Raw genomic sequence first — 13,512 nt, 5'->3', positions numbered from 1 at the left:
CATGTTTTTATGCTGAAATACAGCGCGACGGAAGAGCAACGCGGTGCTGCGCAAGCCTAACGATGTCAGATTTCGAGCGAGGATAAATTCCGTCGATCCCCCAACAATACCGCCGACTTACAAATATAGCGATCAGGGACAAAACCGTTTTTTTTTTCCTACTGAGCTCTGTGCTGGATAGAAGGAAATGATGGGTCTCTCAGGAAGAGGCTCTCACAGCCTGCTGCGTATGTGTGCGTGCGTGCGTGTGCGCGTGTGTGTGTGTGTGTGTGTGTGTGTGTGTGTGTGTGTGTGTGTGTGAGAGAGAGAGAGAATCAAATGTTAATGTGTAGGGACTCCTGTCCAAAGACACACGGAAGAGCAGCACTTTGACAAATTCCGGAGAACGGAAAAAAAAACAAATTACTGCTCAAAAACTCTGGCTTTCAGATGATTCCTCCCATGTCAAGCGGAGGAACGCTGGTCACAACGTCGCAACTTTTTTTTTTTTTGGGATTTAAACTCGAAGCTTTAAGCTCACTTTACACACCCTTCAGTCGGACGCATTGCAGAAGCGCGCGGGATGAGCGCAGAGTGATAAACACAGTTCAAGAATGAAGTGCTGTTAAGTACTAAAAGAGGATGGAAACGTCGTTTTGAGTATAAATAATGTTCTCCAGAAAGCCCTCCGCTAGCCTTTAAAAACGTGTCTACGTCGCACTGCTTAGGGACTCAATGTGCAAAGCGTAGAAAGTGGTGAACACCTTGTGACAGCAAGTACTGGGCTCTTGGAAATCCTTTGCAGTTGCTGCGGAGGAAAGTTAAAATACAACACGAATAATAACCAAATTTGTCACACTGTCTAGTTGTTAGACCTATGTAAACAAATTAATTACACAAAATCTGCCAGAGAAGACCACGGCAGAGTCAAATCAAGAGCTGTAAAGAAAGCACCAGGACTGCCGCTGAGCTTATCTGCATCCCGATCCCACTTACTGCCGCCCCGGGTCCTTTCCAGATACCATCAGATCAAGTGCTCCTCCCTTCCGTATCCCCGTCAGCCAATGGGCGTCTTAATTGCTGCGACTGCAATAGCCAATCAGGAATCTGCAAGTACCTGGCAAACCTCTAGGGGGTGCTAATGTAGCATCAGCCAGGAATCTCCACTTGAACCTTGGCAAGGATGCTGGTTATGCTTGCAGTGATGCAGACCACACTTGAGCTGTGGTCTTGGCTCTATGACATATAATGACTACCTTTATGCACCAGACCTCTCCAGAGCCACAGTATTATATATATTACATATATATAGCTTATATGCAACATACTTGAGTTGGATCTGCAGCTGTGTAGACTCTAGTTATGGTGGAGTGATGCAACATCCTGGTGCTTTCTTGGCCAGCCAGCACATGACCAATGGAATGAATGGGGGGAAAAAATGCTGAGCTCACCACGTTGAGCAGGGTTACCTGCTAAACTGAAGCCCGACTGGTGGAGGTTCCGGACAGGTGGTGTCTGTTTGGTGGGTGAGGTGCGGGCCGAGGCGGAGGGGGTTCCACCCCGGGACATTGGGGAGAAGTCCGACACCGGCCCGTCATACATGCCCCTAGGCACCGCCCTCAGAACGGCCAGCTTTGTGGAGGGACAGCAGAGGGGGGGAGGGGAAAGAGAGTAATTATTTTTCTACAAAAATGTGCACATTACATTCATACTGCATCCTTCTAGTACAACACTACACCCATTGTGTTTTTACACCATCTATCATGTTTAATGGGTAGCCTACTGGTTACAGCTCCCACTCTACACACAAAGAACCCAGGTTCAAACCCAACCTCTTCCTGTAGCATCCTTGAGTGAGGTACTCAACCGAAGTTGAAAAAAAACAAATCCCCAGCAAAATAAAAGGGTAAATTGTTGTAAGCAGCTTAACACTGTAAGTCGCGTTGGAGAACAGCACCAGCTAAGTAAATGTTTCCTGATTGGGTGCTGGTGATCACTGCTGTGTCTCTGTCAATGATCACGTGCTTACGGAAACACTGCCGTGTCAAACCTCCAGCTAACACAAACACTGGCTTCGTGGCCAGTGCAAAAAAGAACGCTGGAGAATTATTCCCTTTCAAAGAAACGCATGAGCAACTTTGACTCCATCTGTTGAGCACTTTGCCTGTACGTGATGCCAAATGACGGCCAAGTTTGGCCACGCTGAGTAAACTGCCGAATATGTCGAGTACCTTTCGCACACACTTCCCCGTTAGATGGTAGTATGTTGCTAGCTGGACAGCTGGTACCCTATCCGTTAGAGATGCTGTCTTGGGATGTAAAGGTTGCAGGTTCGGTCCCCACCGCCGGCTGTACTACCCTTGAGCAAGGTACTTACCCTAAATTGGTCCAGTAAAAATCATCCAGCTGTATAAATGGGTAAGTAAATGTAAGCTTGTGATAATTTTAACCTTAGTATTGTAAGTCGCTAAATGAATAAAAAGTAAAGTTCTGGTAACAAGGGCACAGTGACACTTGAAAGAAGCTTATTTTCCAGAAATGAATTCTGAAACTGGTTGTAGAAAGGATCTGTAGGACGCCATCCCAAGAACGCACCTGGCTATGTTGTGATTTCCATGGAAAATCTATATTTGGTCAACTGCTATCTTCGCCATAGTGAGCAAACACCTCCTAGCTTATCTTCCCAATCTATAAAGGAGCTCTCCCAGAGAGTCAGAACCATTACCGCATTTCCTGGCAACTTCTGTTTGCGTTACACACCCAGACTGCTATTTCAGCCTTACGCAAGTCAATACTGAAAAGAACGGAATTTCTATGAAGACGAATTTATTGTCCACATAAAGCAGAATTTTTCCTCTGCCTCGCCTCTAAAAAAACGGAGGAGATGATACACGCAACAAAAAGTTTCATGGCCCTAAAAAATGGTAAACGCACAACTCACCGGCCTTATCATGGTAATTTAAGGACTCGTCTGCTTTCTAGTTAGACGTCTAATCTTGGGTGTCTTTCCCGTAATTACCTGCTCGTGCAGCTGGCTCCAGCCACATGTAACTGACGACAGAGAGCCTCCCGCGTACAGTAAACCCATAACAATCCTCACTGGTCCAACTCAGATCAACGGTGCCGTCTTGTCTGGCAATCTCTGGTTTCAATTAGCTCGCAGTCTAAGCTCACTTGTTGTGTTGCAAAAATGCCCTTGTCTCTTAATGGCTGGCCGTAATCAAGGACATTCGGAATTTCAGCTCCGTCTCGTGTCTCCTGCAGGGGACATCTTTTCTGTAACGCGTGCCGATGACTCCTCCTGCTCCCCCGAGGCTAATTCAGTCCTCCTCGGGAACTCACACATGTTATTTATAAACATAACCCTTCCTTTATGCTTCCCATGAGCGGTTTACCGAGGCGCCGTACATGAAATGCGTTCAAACAGGTCAGAGCTATAAACGCCTACGAACGGGGAAGGCTCCAAATCGTTAAGTGGGTCACTATTTTTACAGCCTTTGTCCAAGACTCTTCGGCACGCAGCGGCCACAAAGATTCAATTGTAACAGCGATCAGTGTGACTTTCTCTTCCCTCCCGGATGTCTGTCCGCACCATCACATCAAAGAGCGCGTTCTTCCGGAAACAACTGGAAGCAGGGAGCCGGGACATAAAAATAACTGTCCGCGTTACGTTACTGTCAGCGAAAACGGACTTTTATAGTGACACTATAGCAGTTTAGCATCTTGTTCATGTAAACCGGTGGCTTCCGCCCTGCTCCAACGTCTATGTGCGAAGGCTTCCGAGTGTACGTAAAAATTTAAGCGCTCGCTGAGCTAATCATTTCCTAAATTTATTTTTCTACCGCAGCACGACACCCGCGACCAGTTTATTGGTGTGAAGGGAGCGGGAAAAGCTGCATTCGGAGGCTGCAGAGTCGAGAGTCCCATTATGGAGGGCATAGCAGAGGCGTTTACCTGCTTCCTGGCCTTGATGCGCTTGTAGGCAAAGTCGGGGAACGGGCTGCACGGGATGAAGCGGCCAGATCCAGCGGTGGCTTGCAGTTTGCCATCCTCCAGCACGATCTTGCCCTGGCAGATGACCACCAAGGGGGCGCCGCGGAGCTCCATGCCCTCGAATACGTTGTACTCAGCAGCCTGTTGCACAGGGGGTACAAAGTACAGGACCTCACATTACCGCTGGGGTATTTCCACGGAGCACTTTGCCGCACGTATGCAAAACGGTCATTACTTAAGGGCAAATATAAGCGTAGCACTCTATTCCTGTTCACAGAGACGTGAGCAAACTGCGGACACACAACTAGCTGCTTTCTGTTCGCAAAAGAAAGGCCCGCATTCATCCAAATTCCACAAGCACTGACATCATCTGGGTAAAAGTAAATAAATACATAGATACATGGGCCAAATTTGGGACAGTCTGTTGAATGGGTCGAGGACGTCGATAAACAAGTTATGAAACATCTGTCTACGTAGCAAAGTTCCAAAAAATGTTCTCATTCACATTTCTCTGAAAACCCCACCGAGATAATAATACTTGGTTTCAAATATAGCAAGATGTAGGCTTTCAAAGAGCAGTACTTGTCCACAACGTTTTACATTTAGCTGAGGCTTTTCCCCAAAGCAGCTTACAATTATTTGCCCATTTAAAACAGTGATGCAATCTTTACTGGAGCAATTTAGGGTTAAGTGCTTTGCTCAAAGGGACTGCAGCCAGAGGGGAGGGCAGGGGAGGGGGGGTGGCAGCACTAACCACTACACCTCGTGTTCCGCTTTTTGAGCGGCGAACCTACACGGGCAACACTTGTACGGGACAAACCGGTCGGAAGAGCGAAGACAAAGCAACACACAAGCGCCCCACATCTCTGGGGACTCCTGCAGAGGAGCTGTCGGGACACGTCCGTTGGCTTCCTGCTCAAGCTTGTTAACTAAACGTCTTGAAACGGAACTAGTTTCCAGCAAGTGGACTGAAACTATTGATCGGTAATGTAATTTGGACAAAGCACTGCTATGAAATTTCAGCTCTGGAAAATCGTCCGCCTGAAAGTGCAACACATGCAGAGATACGTATTTCACCATGGCAACAGATACATAGTATGTTTGGGGAGTTGAGCCAAATACCTTCCCGGGATTTATCGTACCTAAGGCAACTCCTACAGAGCTCGAATGTTCTGCCTGTGTTTGCGTAGGTTTCCTCAAGGTGCTCCGGATTCCCCCCACAGAACAAAGACACAATTTCAGGTGGATTGGTGACCCTAAATTGACCGCAGCGTGTGTGTGTCTGTGTGTTTTACATTGCACTGGTGCATAGAGTGGTAAATAACAGCAGGTTGTTCACTGTATTGTATCTAAAGCTGTAAGTCACCTTGGGTAAAGGTGTCTGCCAAATACGAGTTGATAATCATTGTATAGTTATTGGAAGGTGCTACATGATGATACCTGAGCTCTCGCTCTGTGTATGTGGACATATTTGCTTTTCCTTAGTGTGCTCTGTCTGTGTACGGTATTTTGACCCTGTGCTGTGCATGAACCGAAAAAAAAAAAAACAAAAAAAAAATCATTGTACGCTGCTTTGGAAAAAAAAAAAAAATGTCTGTTAAGTGTGTGAGTGACAGAGAGAGAGAGTGTGTGTTCCACTGATGTATGGATGAGTGACCCAGTGTAAGTAGAGTATCTAGCAGTGTAAGTCACTGCGGTGAATAAGGTGTGTGGGCTCATAACACTACATAGAGTTCGTTGGAAGTTGCTTTGGAGAAAAGCATCTGCTAAATAAATGAATGTAAATGTAAGTGAATAAAATCACATTTAAAGCAACAGAAGTGAAAGAAAGAGCCTTTCCAGTGTCTACTGTGCAGGAGCAAAGTCACGGGACCTCTGATTCGGGGAGGGAGACGCAGCGCTAGAGAACAGGCCGTCGCCACACGGAAAAGGCCGCAACTCCGCGATAATTAACCGCATGTGTGGGAGAGGGGAGAGGCGAACTCGATACTGCCCACCTCCCCGCCCCCACGCCAAACGGCCCACACCCTCATCCTCCAGGACTGTTTCTCTTTACCCGTCCATTTGGCAAATAAAGGCAAACAGCTGCCATCACACAGCTGGAGTCAATGACTCCAAACATGCATGTTCTTTCTCTCAGTCGTTTTCCCTCCATTTTTCGGCCCCTCTGCACACGGCGCTCGGAGCGAGCGGCTCCGGACAGGATGCGAGCGGTGGCATCGGCCAAACATGATGTCACAGCCCAGCCCCCGCAACCAAAAGAAAAACATCACAAATAAATATAACTGGGAAACTGAATCTCGAAAGATAAACCATATTGTCTGAGTCGTTCCAGGAAGCGTGGCAGGGCGACATAGCGAAAAACGTGAAGTCGTGTACGAAGCGTGTTAACAGTGCTTTGGATATCAGAATCCTTTATGAGGAGGGAAAACAGGAGCGCTGGTGCTCTACCATTGTGTGTGGTTAAGGGTTACACATTGTGTGGAAAGGAAATGAGAAGGTGACATCATGCTGTAAGAACCTTTGTCTCACTGGATCTTTTCCACATATGGGAAAGCGATCGAGAGGCTCTCTCCTAAACAGCATCTCTCTCTCTCTCTCTCTCTCTCTCTCTCTCTCTCTCTCTCTCTCTCTCACTTCCCCGATCTGTACCTCTGCACCTGGTTACTTCTCCTCAGATCACTTTCCCAGCTCCCTCTTTGACGGAGCCCCTCTCGACTAAATCCAGGATATAAGCAGGACAGCGCTGGCCTTCATTTCCTCTGTTGCCACTTCCTGTCCACAGCACGCGGCTCCTCGTATGACTGCTGCTCATTTTCCAGGATTCCTGTGAGGGACAGGGCTGAGGTGCCGCCGCTCCCTTCGCGGGAATGCCAATTTTCCTAATTCGGTGGGGATGTCTTGGCGTTTCGGTGAGGTAGCCAGTGGGGCAGTCGCCTGCCAGGGTTATAAACAAAGCGTTTCCCCATCGGCTTCACCCTTTGGTTCCAGTGCTCTGTATTTACCGCTCACCCTAATAAGAGGGATATGTGTTTCTCATGTAAAAAAAGATTGAAATGATTTACAAACCGTCTGACTCATAGGAAGACACCCCAGTTGGTGCAGACCTGGCCGCCACGTCACATTTATGAAGTCAAACACATGGATTTGTTTATTCGCGTACCTGTGTCACTCTCAAGCGGCCCCGGCTCAGACCATCCATTAAGTAGGGTAGACGGGGGCAATTCTGCTTTATTGGCTGCAAATATCCATCGGGGAAGTTTTATTTCTTTTGAAGAACTGAAGTTCACAGGACGAGGGCTATGCTGCCTTGACCTGGAAGATCACGAGTCGTCCCGTCTCACCGCGACCCGTGGAGAGGTAGCGGATGAAGGATGAAGGAGGGACGGCAGTGCGAGGCACGGGGGCCGGGTCTCTTGGACAACTGACTCATCGCCAGCCCCTGCGGTTCAAATCTCAGAATGAAGCCCATCTGGACCGGATTGGGCTCATCCAGTCCGTCAAGAGTACGTGGGGCCGGGTGGGTGGAACGAGGACATTCTTGGAAGGAGAGATGAGCTCCCCTGCATGCAGAGCGGCGCGGTTTTCGACATTGTTTATCGCTTGTGCGTGTTTTCAGTTTCTGGTGTCTTCTTGTTTCAGTCTGATTGCAGTTTACTTCGGGGTTCTAAAAAGGCCGTGACCTTGGGACATTTTGCTGTTTTTTGTAATGCCTTTATTATGAGAAACTCTCTTGCCTGTGTTCTCCTATGACACCCAACGCAACAGCACGTAATACCTATAGCCATCCCTCTGAAACAAGGGCCTTCAAATTATGGGTACAGCCGGGCGGGTTACGGTTAGTGTCTGACTTACAACCGAATTTGCAAATGAGGTGCCAGTTCTCAAACACTGAGAAATGCACAGAACCTACGGAAGGCTGGTGCTGCTGTAGAGCACATCTTAACCTGCTATTTCGGGGCATACCGAGTGGTGTGTCTTGGCCGTGACGGTCCTGATGGCATCCGAGTCCCAGATGACCAAGTCGCTGTCGGAGCCCACGGCTATCCGACCCTTTCGGGGGTACAGATTCAGGAGTTTGGCAGCATTGGTGCTCGTCACGGCAACAAACGTGTTCTCGTCCATTTTTCCCGTGACCTAGAAGTTCAAACAAAAGGTCCAGTCTATCATTTGCCGATCCCAATAGCAATACATCCTACTTAAAAGGAACACTTTATTAACTAACAAGGACACACACTGCTGCGTAGAAGACCGTGTGTTTACACAGACAGACACACACACACACACACACACACACACACACACACACACACAGAGGCTGAAACCGCTAGTCACGGCAAACGGGAGCCGAACCCGGCAACACAGGGCGTAAGGCTGGAGGGGGACACATCCATGACGGGACGCCAGTCTGACACAGGGCACCCCAAGCAGAACTCAACCCCAGACCCGCCAGAGAGCATGACCCAGTCAAGCCCGCTGCGCCACCGCACCCTCCTGAAAATTATAATGGGGTGCCTTGCAACGGACTGGCATCCTGTCCTGGGTGCGTCCCCACCTCCTCCAGCCTTGTGCCCTGTGTTGCTGGGTTAGGCTCTGGTTTGTCAGGACAAGTGGTTGTAGACATTGTGTGTGTGTCTACAGTTTGGAGACTCAACGAAAGAGCTAAGTATTTTTATACCTTTGAATGTTGATTTTTTACACTGATTCATTGCATACAAGTACATCAAATCCATAAAGAAAAGAAAAGTCATGAGATCACCCTCACAACATGCTCATGTACATGACATGGCCAGCGTTGCTACTAACTGACATCACATTGCTGTGTGGGTACTTCCAGTCAATACCATCATCTTCTCATATTGGCCAATAGTGAAGAATTTTGCCCATAACCCACTGGCTTCTTCCACATGGAAATAATACAGAAAAATTAATCTGGCCCCTTCATCTGAAGCATCGCAACTGCTTTCCTGTCCACTGCTGAGAGTAAACATGGGGAGAGGAAGAGAGAGCCAAAAAATAGAACCTGAGGAGCAAGGGAGACACAGTGGGACTGCACTGCAGAAAGGGGGAGAGAAGCAGTAAAATAAACTAAAACCCAGGGGGTGGAAGTGAGATATGAACACAAGGATGGAAAAAACATATAGGAGATGGAACAGGAGAACAGACAGGGAGAAAGGAGAGAAAGAAAGTCAGAAATAAGGTAAGCCTGAGCCTGGACGCAGAAAGGGAGTAGCAAACAAGAGAAAGTGAAATGAAGACATGGCGACTAAATAGATGACAGAAAATAGATCGAAACAAGGAAAGAAGACAGTAACAGTGGGGATGAATGGAAGAAGGAAGGGACACAGAGAGCCTGTGTGTTAAGTGCGTTACACTCAGTTCAGAGGACTCGGAGTGTTTGACCGTGCTCACTGTAACCCATTTCCCATGGATCAACTGTTCCGCAGCATTATGATGATGGTACTTCAAAAGAAAGTCAATGAATTTATGATCATCACACCTCTGTGATACATTTGAAAACCACACCACCCCATGCCTCTAAAATACTGTTTATATACTGTAGTATAAATGCAAATTAAATGACATTTAGTACAAAGGCATGCAGATTACAACCACGTGGCCTCATAATCCCTCTATCCTGAAAGTCCCATGAACACATCCTCACCACTGCCTTATCCCAGATAAGGGACATCCTTTCCTCCACGCCATTCACTCCCTCCGGGATCTGGGTGAAGTCATCCTTCCCGATAGCCTTCTGAGCCACACTGAAGGCACAGTGCGCGCTCCCCGTCAAGGTCAGATCGCCACTGCCGAGAAGAGATTGGACACACACCATCAGTTCCTCTACAGCAGGACAGCAGGAAATAAACAATGTAGTGGTTAGAGTTGTCACTTTGCACTTGAAGGACCCAGGTTCAAATCCCAAGTCCTGCTGTTCTTGAGCAAGATGCTCATCTTGCACTGCTTCGGTACTTGTTACCCAGGTGTTTAAATGGGTTGCTTTGGTGAAAAGGGTCAGGAGAATGAAAAAGAATTAATGACTAAACAGCAAACAACTGTCACATAGAAGCCCGGCAAGGGGTTGTACAACATTGTGCCTCTGAAATAAATGCCTTCTTCCCAAAAGTCATGCTTTGAACCCAACAGCATATAATACCTATACTCATTTCTCTGAATCACGGGCCTTCAAATTCTGGGTACAGTTGGGTGGGTTAGGGTTTGCTGCCTCGCTTAGATGACATTCCTTAGCTCTCATATCCAAAGACACAGCCTGAAAGTTCCCATTGTAAATTAAGCTGACTTCCTGCTGAATACAGCCATATTTCCTTTCCTTTGCATCAAATCCCCATACCGTTGGTTCACAAGTCAACCATCTGTCAAGCACTTTTGAGAACCATTAGGCCACAGCAAGCCGTTCTTGCTGCCTTCTCCTGCTTGCTTGGCTCAATTTGATTAATCTGATTTGCAGAAGAAAACACACTCCAGAGGAAGAAGACCAGCCAAAAATGTAGAACCCTCTGCAGAATTGGAGGACTCCTGACACTGTGCAAATGCAACTGGCCGAACTAAGGATTTACTGCGGACAAATGGCAACGAAGTGCACTGCAAAGCCTGGTGAAACACATTGATTACTGATTACAGTACATTGCATGCTTGCAAGCTTACATTTACATGTACATTTATTAATTTAGCAGATCCTTTTCTCCAAAGACATGTCTCCGAATCTCAGCTTTCCTGTCACTGCTCATACGTTCCATATAGAAAATGAAAATCGTACATAGCAGGAAACTCCATGTACACGTGAGGTTACAGCACACAGTTTCGGTGCATGGTACTCATCTACACAGCACACCAGATGGTAGGGACCTCTACATACTTGAAGCAGGGTCTTGGGGGATATTAGCTGCTGTTTTTCAACGAATCTCAGAGTATTTGAAGTTATTCAACATTTTTTGATCCAGGCGACCATTTGAGCTCTTTACCTGGCTAGCAAGGTGTTCAGGTAGTCGGGGGTGGTGGGATCCGGACTCAGGGGCGGTGATGTCACAAAGGAAGCGGCTTTGGCCCAGTTCTTGCTCCAGTAGTGCGTTCCATCGGTGCCAAGGCTGGCAGTGATTGGCTCGCCAAAAACAACATTTCCTGCGAAGGAGCAGCGGTTGGTTCACCAAGAACAACAACGGCCTGGCGGAGAGCAGTGACTGACTCACAAAAAACAACATAAACAGAGGCACCGCGTGTTTATTCAGCGCAGGCGACATCCAGCCATCTTCTTGACTAAACCGCAACTCAATAAAAAGCTCGAGCAGCCATGTGAAAAGAAATCTATTGTGGACAAAATTCTTAAGTTACGAGGGCATTTCTATGTTTAGCTAATTATGGCAACGTCAATCTCGGATTTCCCACTGATCACCAACATCGACAGTTGAAAATTTGAGTACGCTGGCTGGAACTTAGTGTTTTTTCATAAGGAATTTGGTTAACAAGTTTGATCAGGACATGAGCTGATGTCTTCCCAGCTCTTCTGCAGCAATACCCAGAGATGTTGGACCCTTGTGAGCTGCTTAGCTTTGACTTCTTTGGCCAGTTTTCCCTATATAACTATTTCCCAGGTGTACTCACTCTTTACACTGGTACTGTACCTGCCTTTGACAAGACAATCATAGGCATAACCTGAAAAAATCAAGTCACTCTAAGACAGCATCGCGTTATAATGGGAATGCTCTCCCATCGAACCCTAGTGTGCATTCCTGCTGCAATCCACTCTCCCTGATTTTTACTACAGTTTCAAATCCCAGATTATAGATTGCAATTATTACATTTATGACATTCGAGGCAGTGCAAACCTTTCTTTCGGGCTTGGGATATGATGTCAGCAGCGCTCTTGCTCATCACCTTGGTCACATACAGGGGACAGTTGGTCTGGCTGGCGATGGTTATGGCCCGGAACACGGCCTCCGCCTCGAGCTGTGTGCAAAGATGGTGGAAGGTGATGTCAAGGCAAAAGTGAGTGACCTGAGCGCCAAGCCGGTAGAACCTGGCGGCCATTCCTCCGGCAGCTACTTCTGCATAGCTGGGTGGAAACACACACAAGAGCCCAGCCAGCCAACCCTTCCCCATCCACAATCTAGACCTGCACAGTTTTGCCTTGGTGTCTGGGGAAAAAAAAAAAATTCACTGATATGACAGTGCCAAAGTTGATACTGTCATCCCGCTCAGAGATATGTGCTCTTGTATGCTTCTCCAGTCCCCCAGACTGAAGAGGCTTCCAGCTGGACTGTACATGAGAGCAGGGCATTGATGTGTGACCCTCCTCATGCTCTTTCTCCACCCCTCCCTCCCCACATAAAACCTCAAGAGGCCTCTAGGACCACCCTCACCTCCTCAGGCCTGCTGAGCACGTGGCCCTCAGGTCCAGTGATGCCCATCTGCAGCATGCGGGCTTGTTCCTGTGGAGCCACATAAATCCCCGTCAGCCACGTCCCACCCGGTGGGACCACCAGGGACCTCACATTTACAACAATGGGGCAGCAGGTACAGTGCTTGTAAAAGAGGTGAGCTTATAAACAACATGTCACATGTTAAAATCTCAGTAGGGGAATCTCTGCTGCCTTCTTCACTGGTGGACATAAAAGTATTTTTTTTAAAAAAATCAGTGAAAAGCGAGGCTTTCTCAGTGAGAAAGGCTGTTGGCAGCTCAGCATGAGCTGAAGACATGTTGAGGATCAAAAAAGTACCTCGGCAATGATTTCCCCATTCTCGGCGTGGACCTGCACAATGCCGCCCATCTCCCCCAGGAAGGTGAAGATCTCGTAGAGCTGAAACACAGGGAGGGGCCGCAGTCCACTTTAGCACCGTCGCTTCATAGAAGTCCCATTGTGGCAGACAGAAGAACCTGGCTGCTGTTCATCTGGCCAGAGCACCACTTATAAAAAGCAGCTTGCAGTATAACATGCCTGAGTTACACAGCTGTCGTAAGTGGCGTGATTATTTCAGCAGGCGAGTGTGAGAATTTCCTCTGTTTTTTTTTATGGCGCTTGTTGGAAGCCGCGTTATTTTCAACACATGGCTGATCTGGTGGTTTTCGGTGACGAGAGACAGCTGGTCGGAAACAACCGGACGGCCGGAGCTCGTCCGCGGGCCGAAACTGACGAGGCGCCGCTCTCTCCCGCGATGCCCTGGGGCAACGTACCTCGCTGTTGCTCATCTGGTACAGGTCCTTGTATGCCATGTAGACCTGGAAGGAGTTGACCCCTGCGGGAGAAAAGCAAGAGGAGAGCGCAGGCATGAGGCGGCTCGGACGCAACGGCAAACATTCTGCGGGAGCCGAGCGAAGAGGATTTTCGAGATAATCGCAGCGTTTAAGCCGGGGCAGACGCTCCAGGGGACGCCCGTTTTCCATTACTATGTGGACGACGTGAGGAGCCACGCTACACTGTGTGCGAACACGGAACGTCTGCAATTACCCAGAGGCCACTGGGCGCTGCGGTTTTCGCAAGGACTACGGTCTCGTGCCTCAGACAGTTTCCCGGGTCTGCGTTT

General features: G+C 48.1%; 1 protein-coding gene across 5 annotated transcripts in view; it reads right to left on the bottom strand.

Moving 5' to 3' along the window:
- Positions 1-13,512, bottom strand: part of dpysl3 (dihydropyrimidinase like 3) — a 33,828-nt gene that overhangs the window by 2,504 nt on the left and 17,812 nt on the right. For 2 of the 5 annotated variants that reach the window (XM_029251002.1, XM_018752090.2), the window contains exons 5-13: positions 13,163-13,224; positions 12,708-12,788; positions 12,351-12,419; positions 11,817-11,937; positions 10,956-11,112; positions 9,638-9,779; positions 7,939-8,109; positions 3,934-4,113; positions 1,449-1,611 (exon numbers count right to left, since the gene is read on the bottom strand). In XM_029251002.1, the coding sequence (XP_029106835.1) occupies positions 1,449-1,611; positions 3,934-4,113; positions 7,939-8,109; positions 9,638-9,779; positions 10,956-11,112; positions 11,817-11,937; positions 12,351-12,419; positions 12,708-12,788; positions 13,163-13,224 (1,146 nt within the window). Of the gene's footprint in view, positions 1-270; positions 1,612-3,933; positions 4,114-7,938; positions 8,110-9,637; positions 9,780-10,955; positions 11,113-11,816; positions 11,938-12,350; positions 12,420-12,707; positions 12,789-13,162; positions 13,225-13,512 lie in introns of those variants that run through there. The other 3 variants (XM_029251001.1, XM_029250999.1, XM_029251000.1) reach the window with 2 other exon arrangements.

The sequence above is a fragment of the Scleropages formosus genome, chromosome 4 (assembly GCF_900964775.1).
Source record: "Scleropages formosus chromosome 4, fSclFor1.1, whole genome shotgun sequence".
NCBI classification, from domain to species: domain Eukaryota; kingdom Metazoa; phylum Chordata; class Actinopteri; order Osteoglossiformes; family Osteoglossidae; genus Scleropages; species Scleropages formosus.
This window is presented reverse-complemented; position numbering and strand designations above follow the sequence as displayed.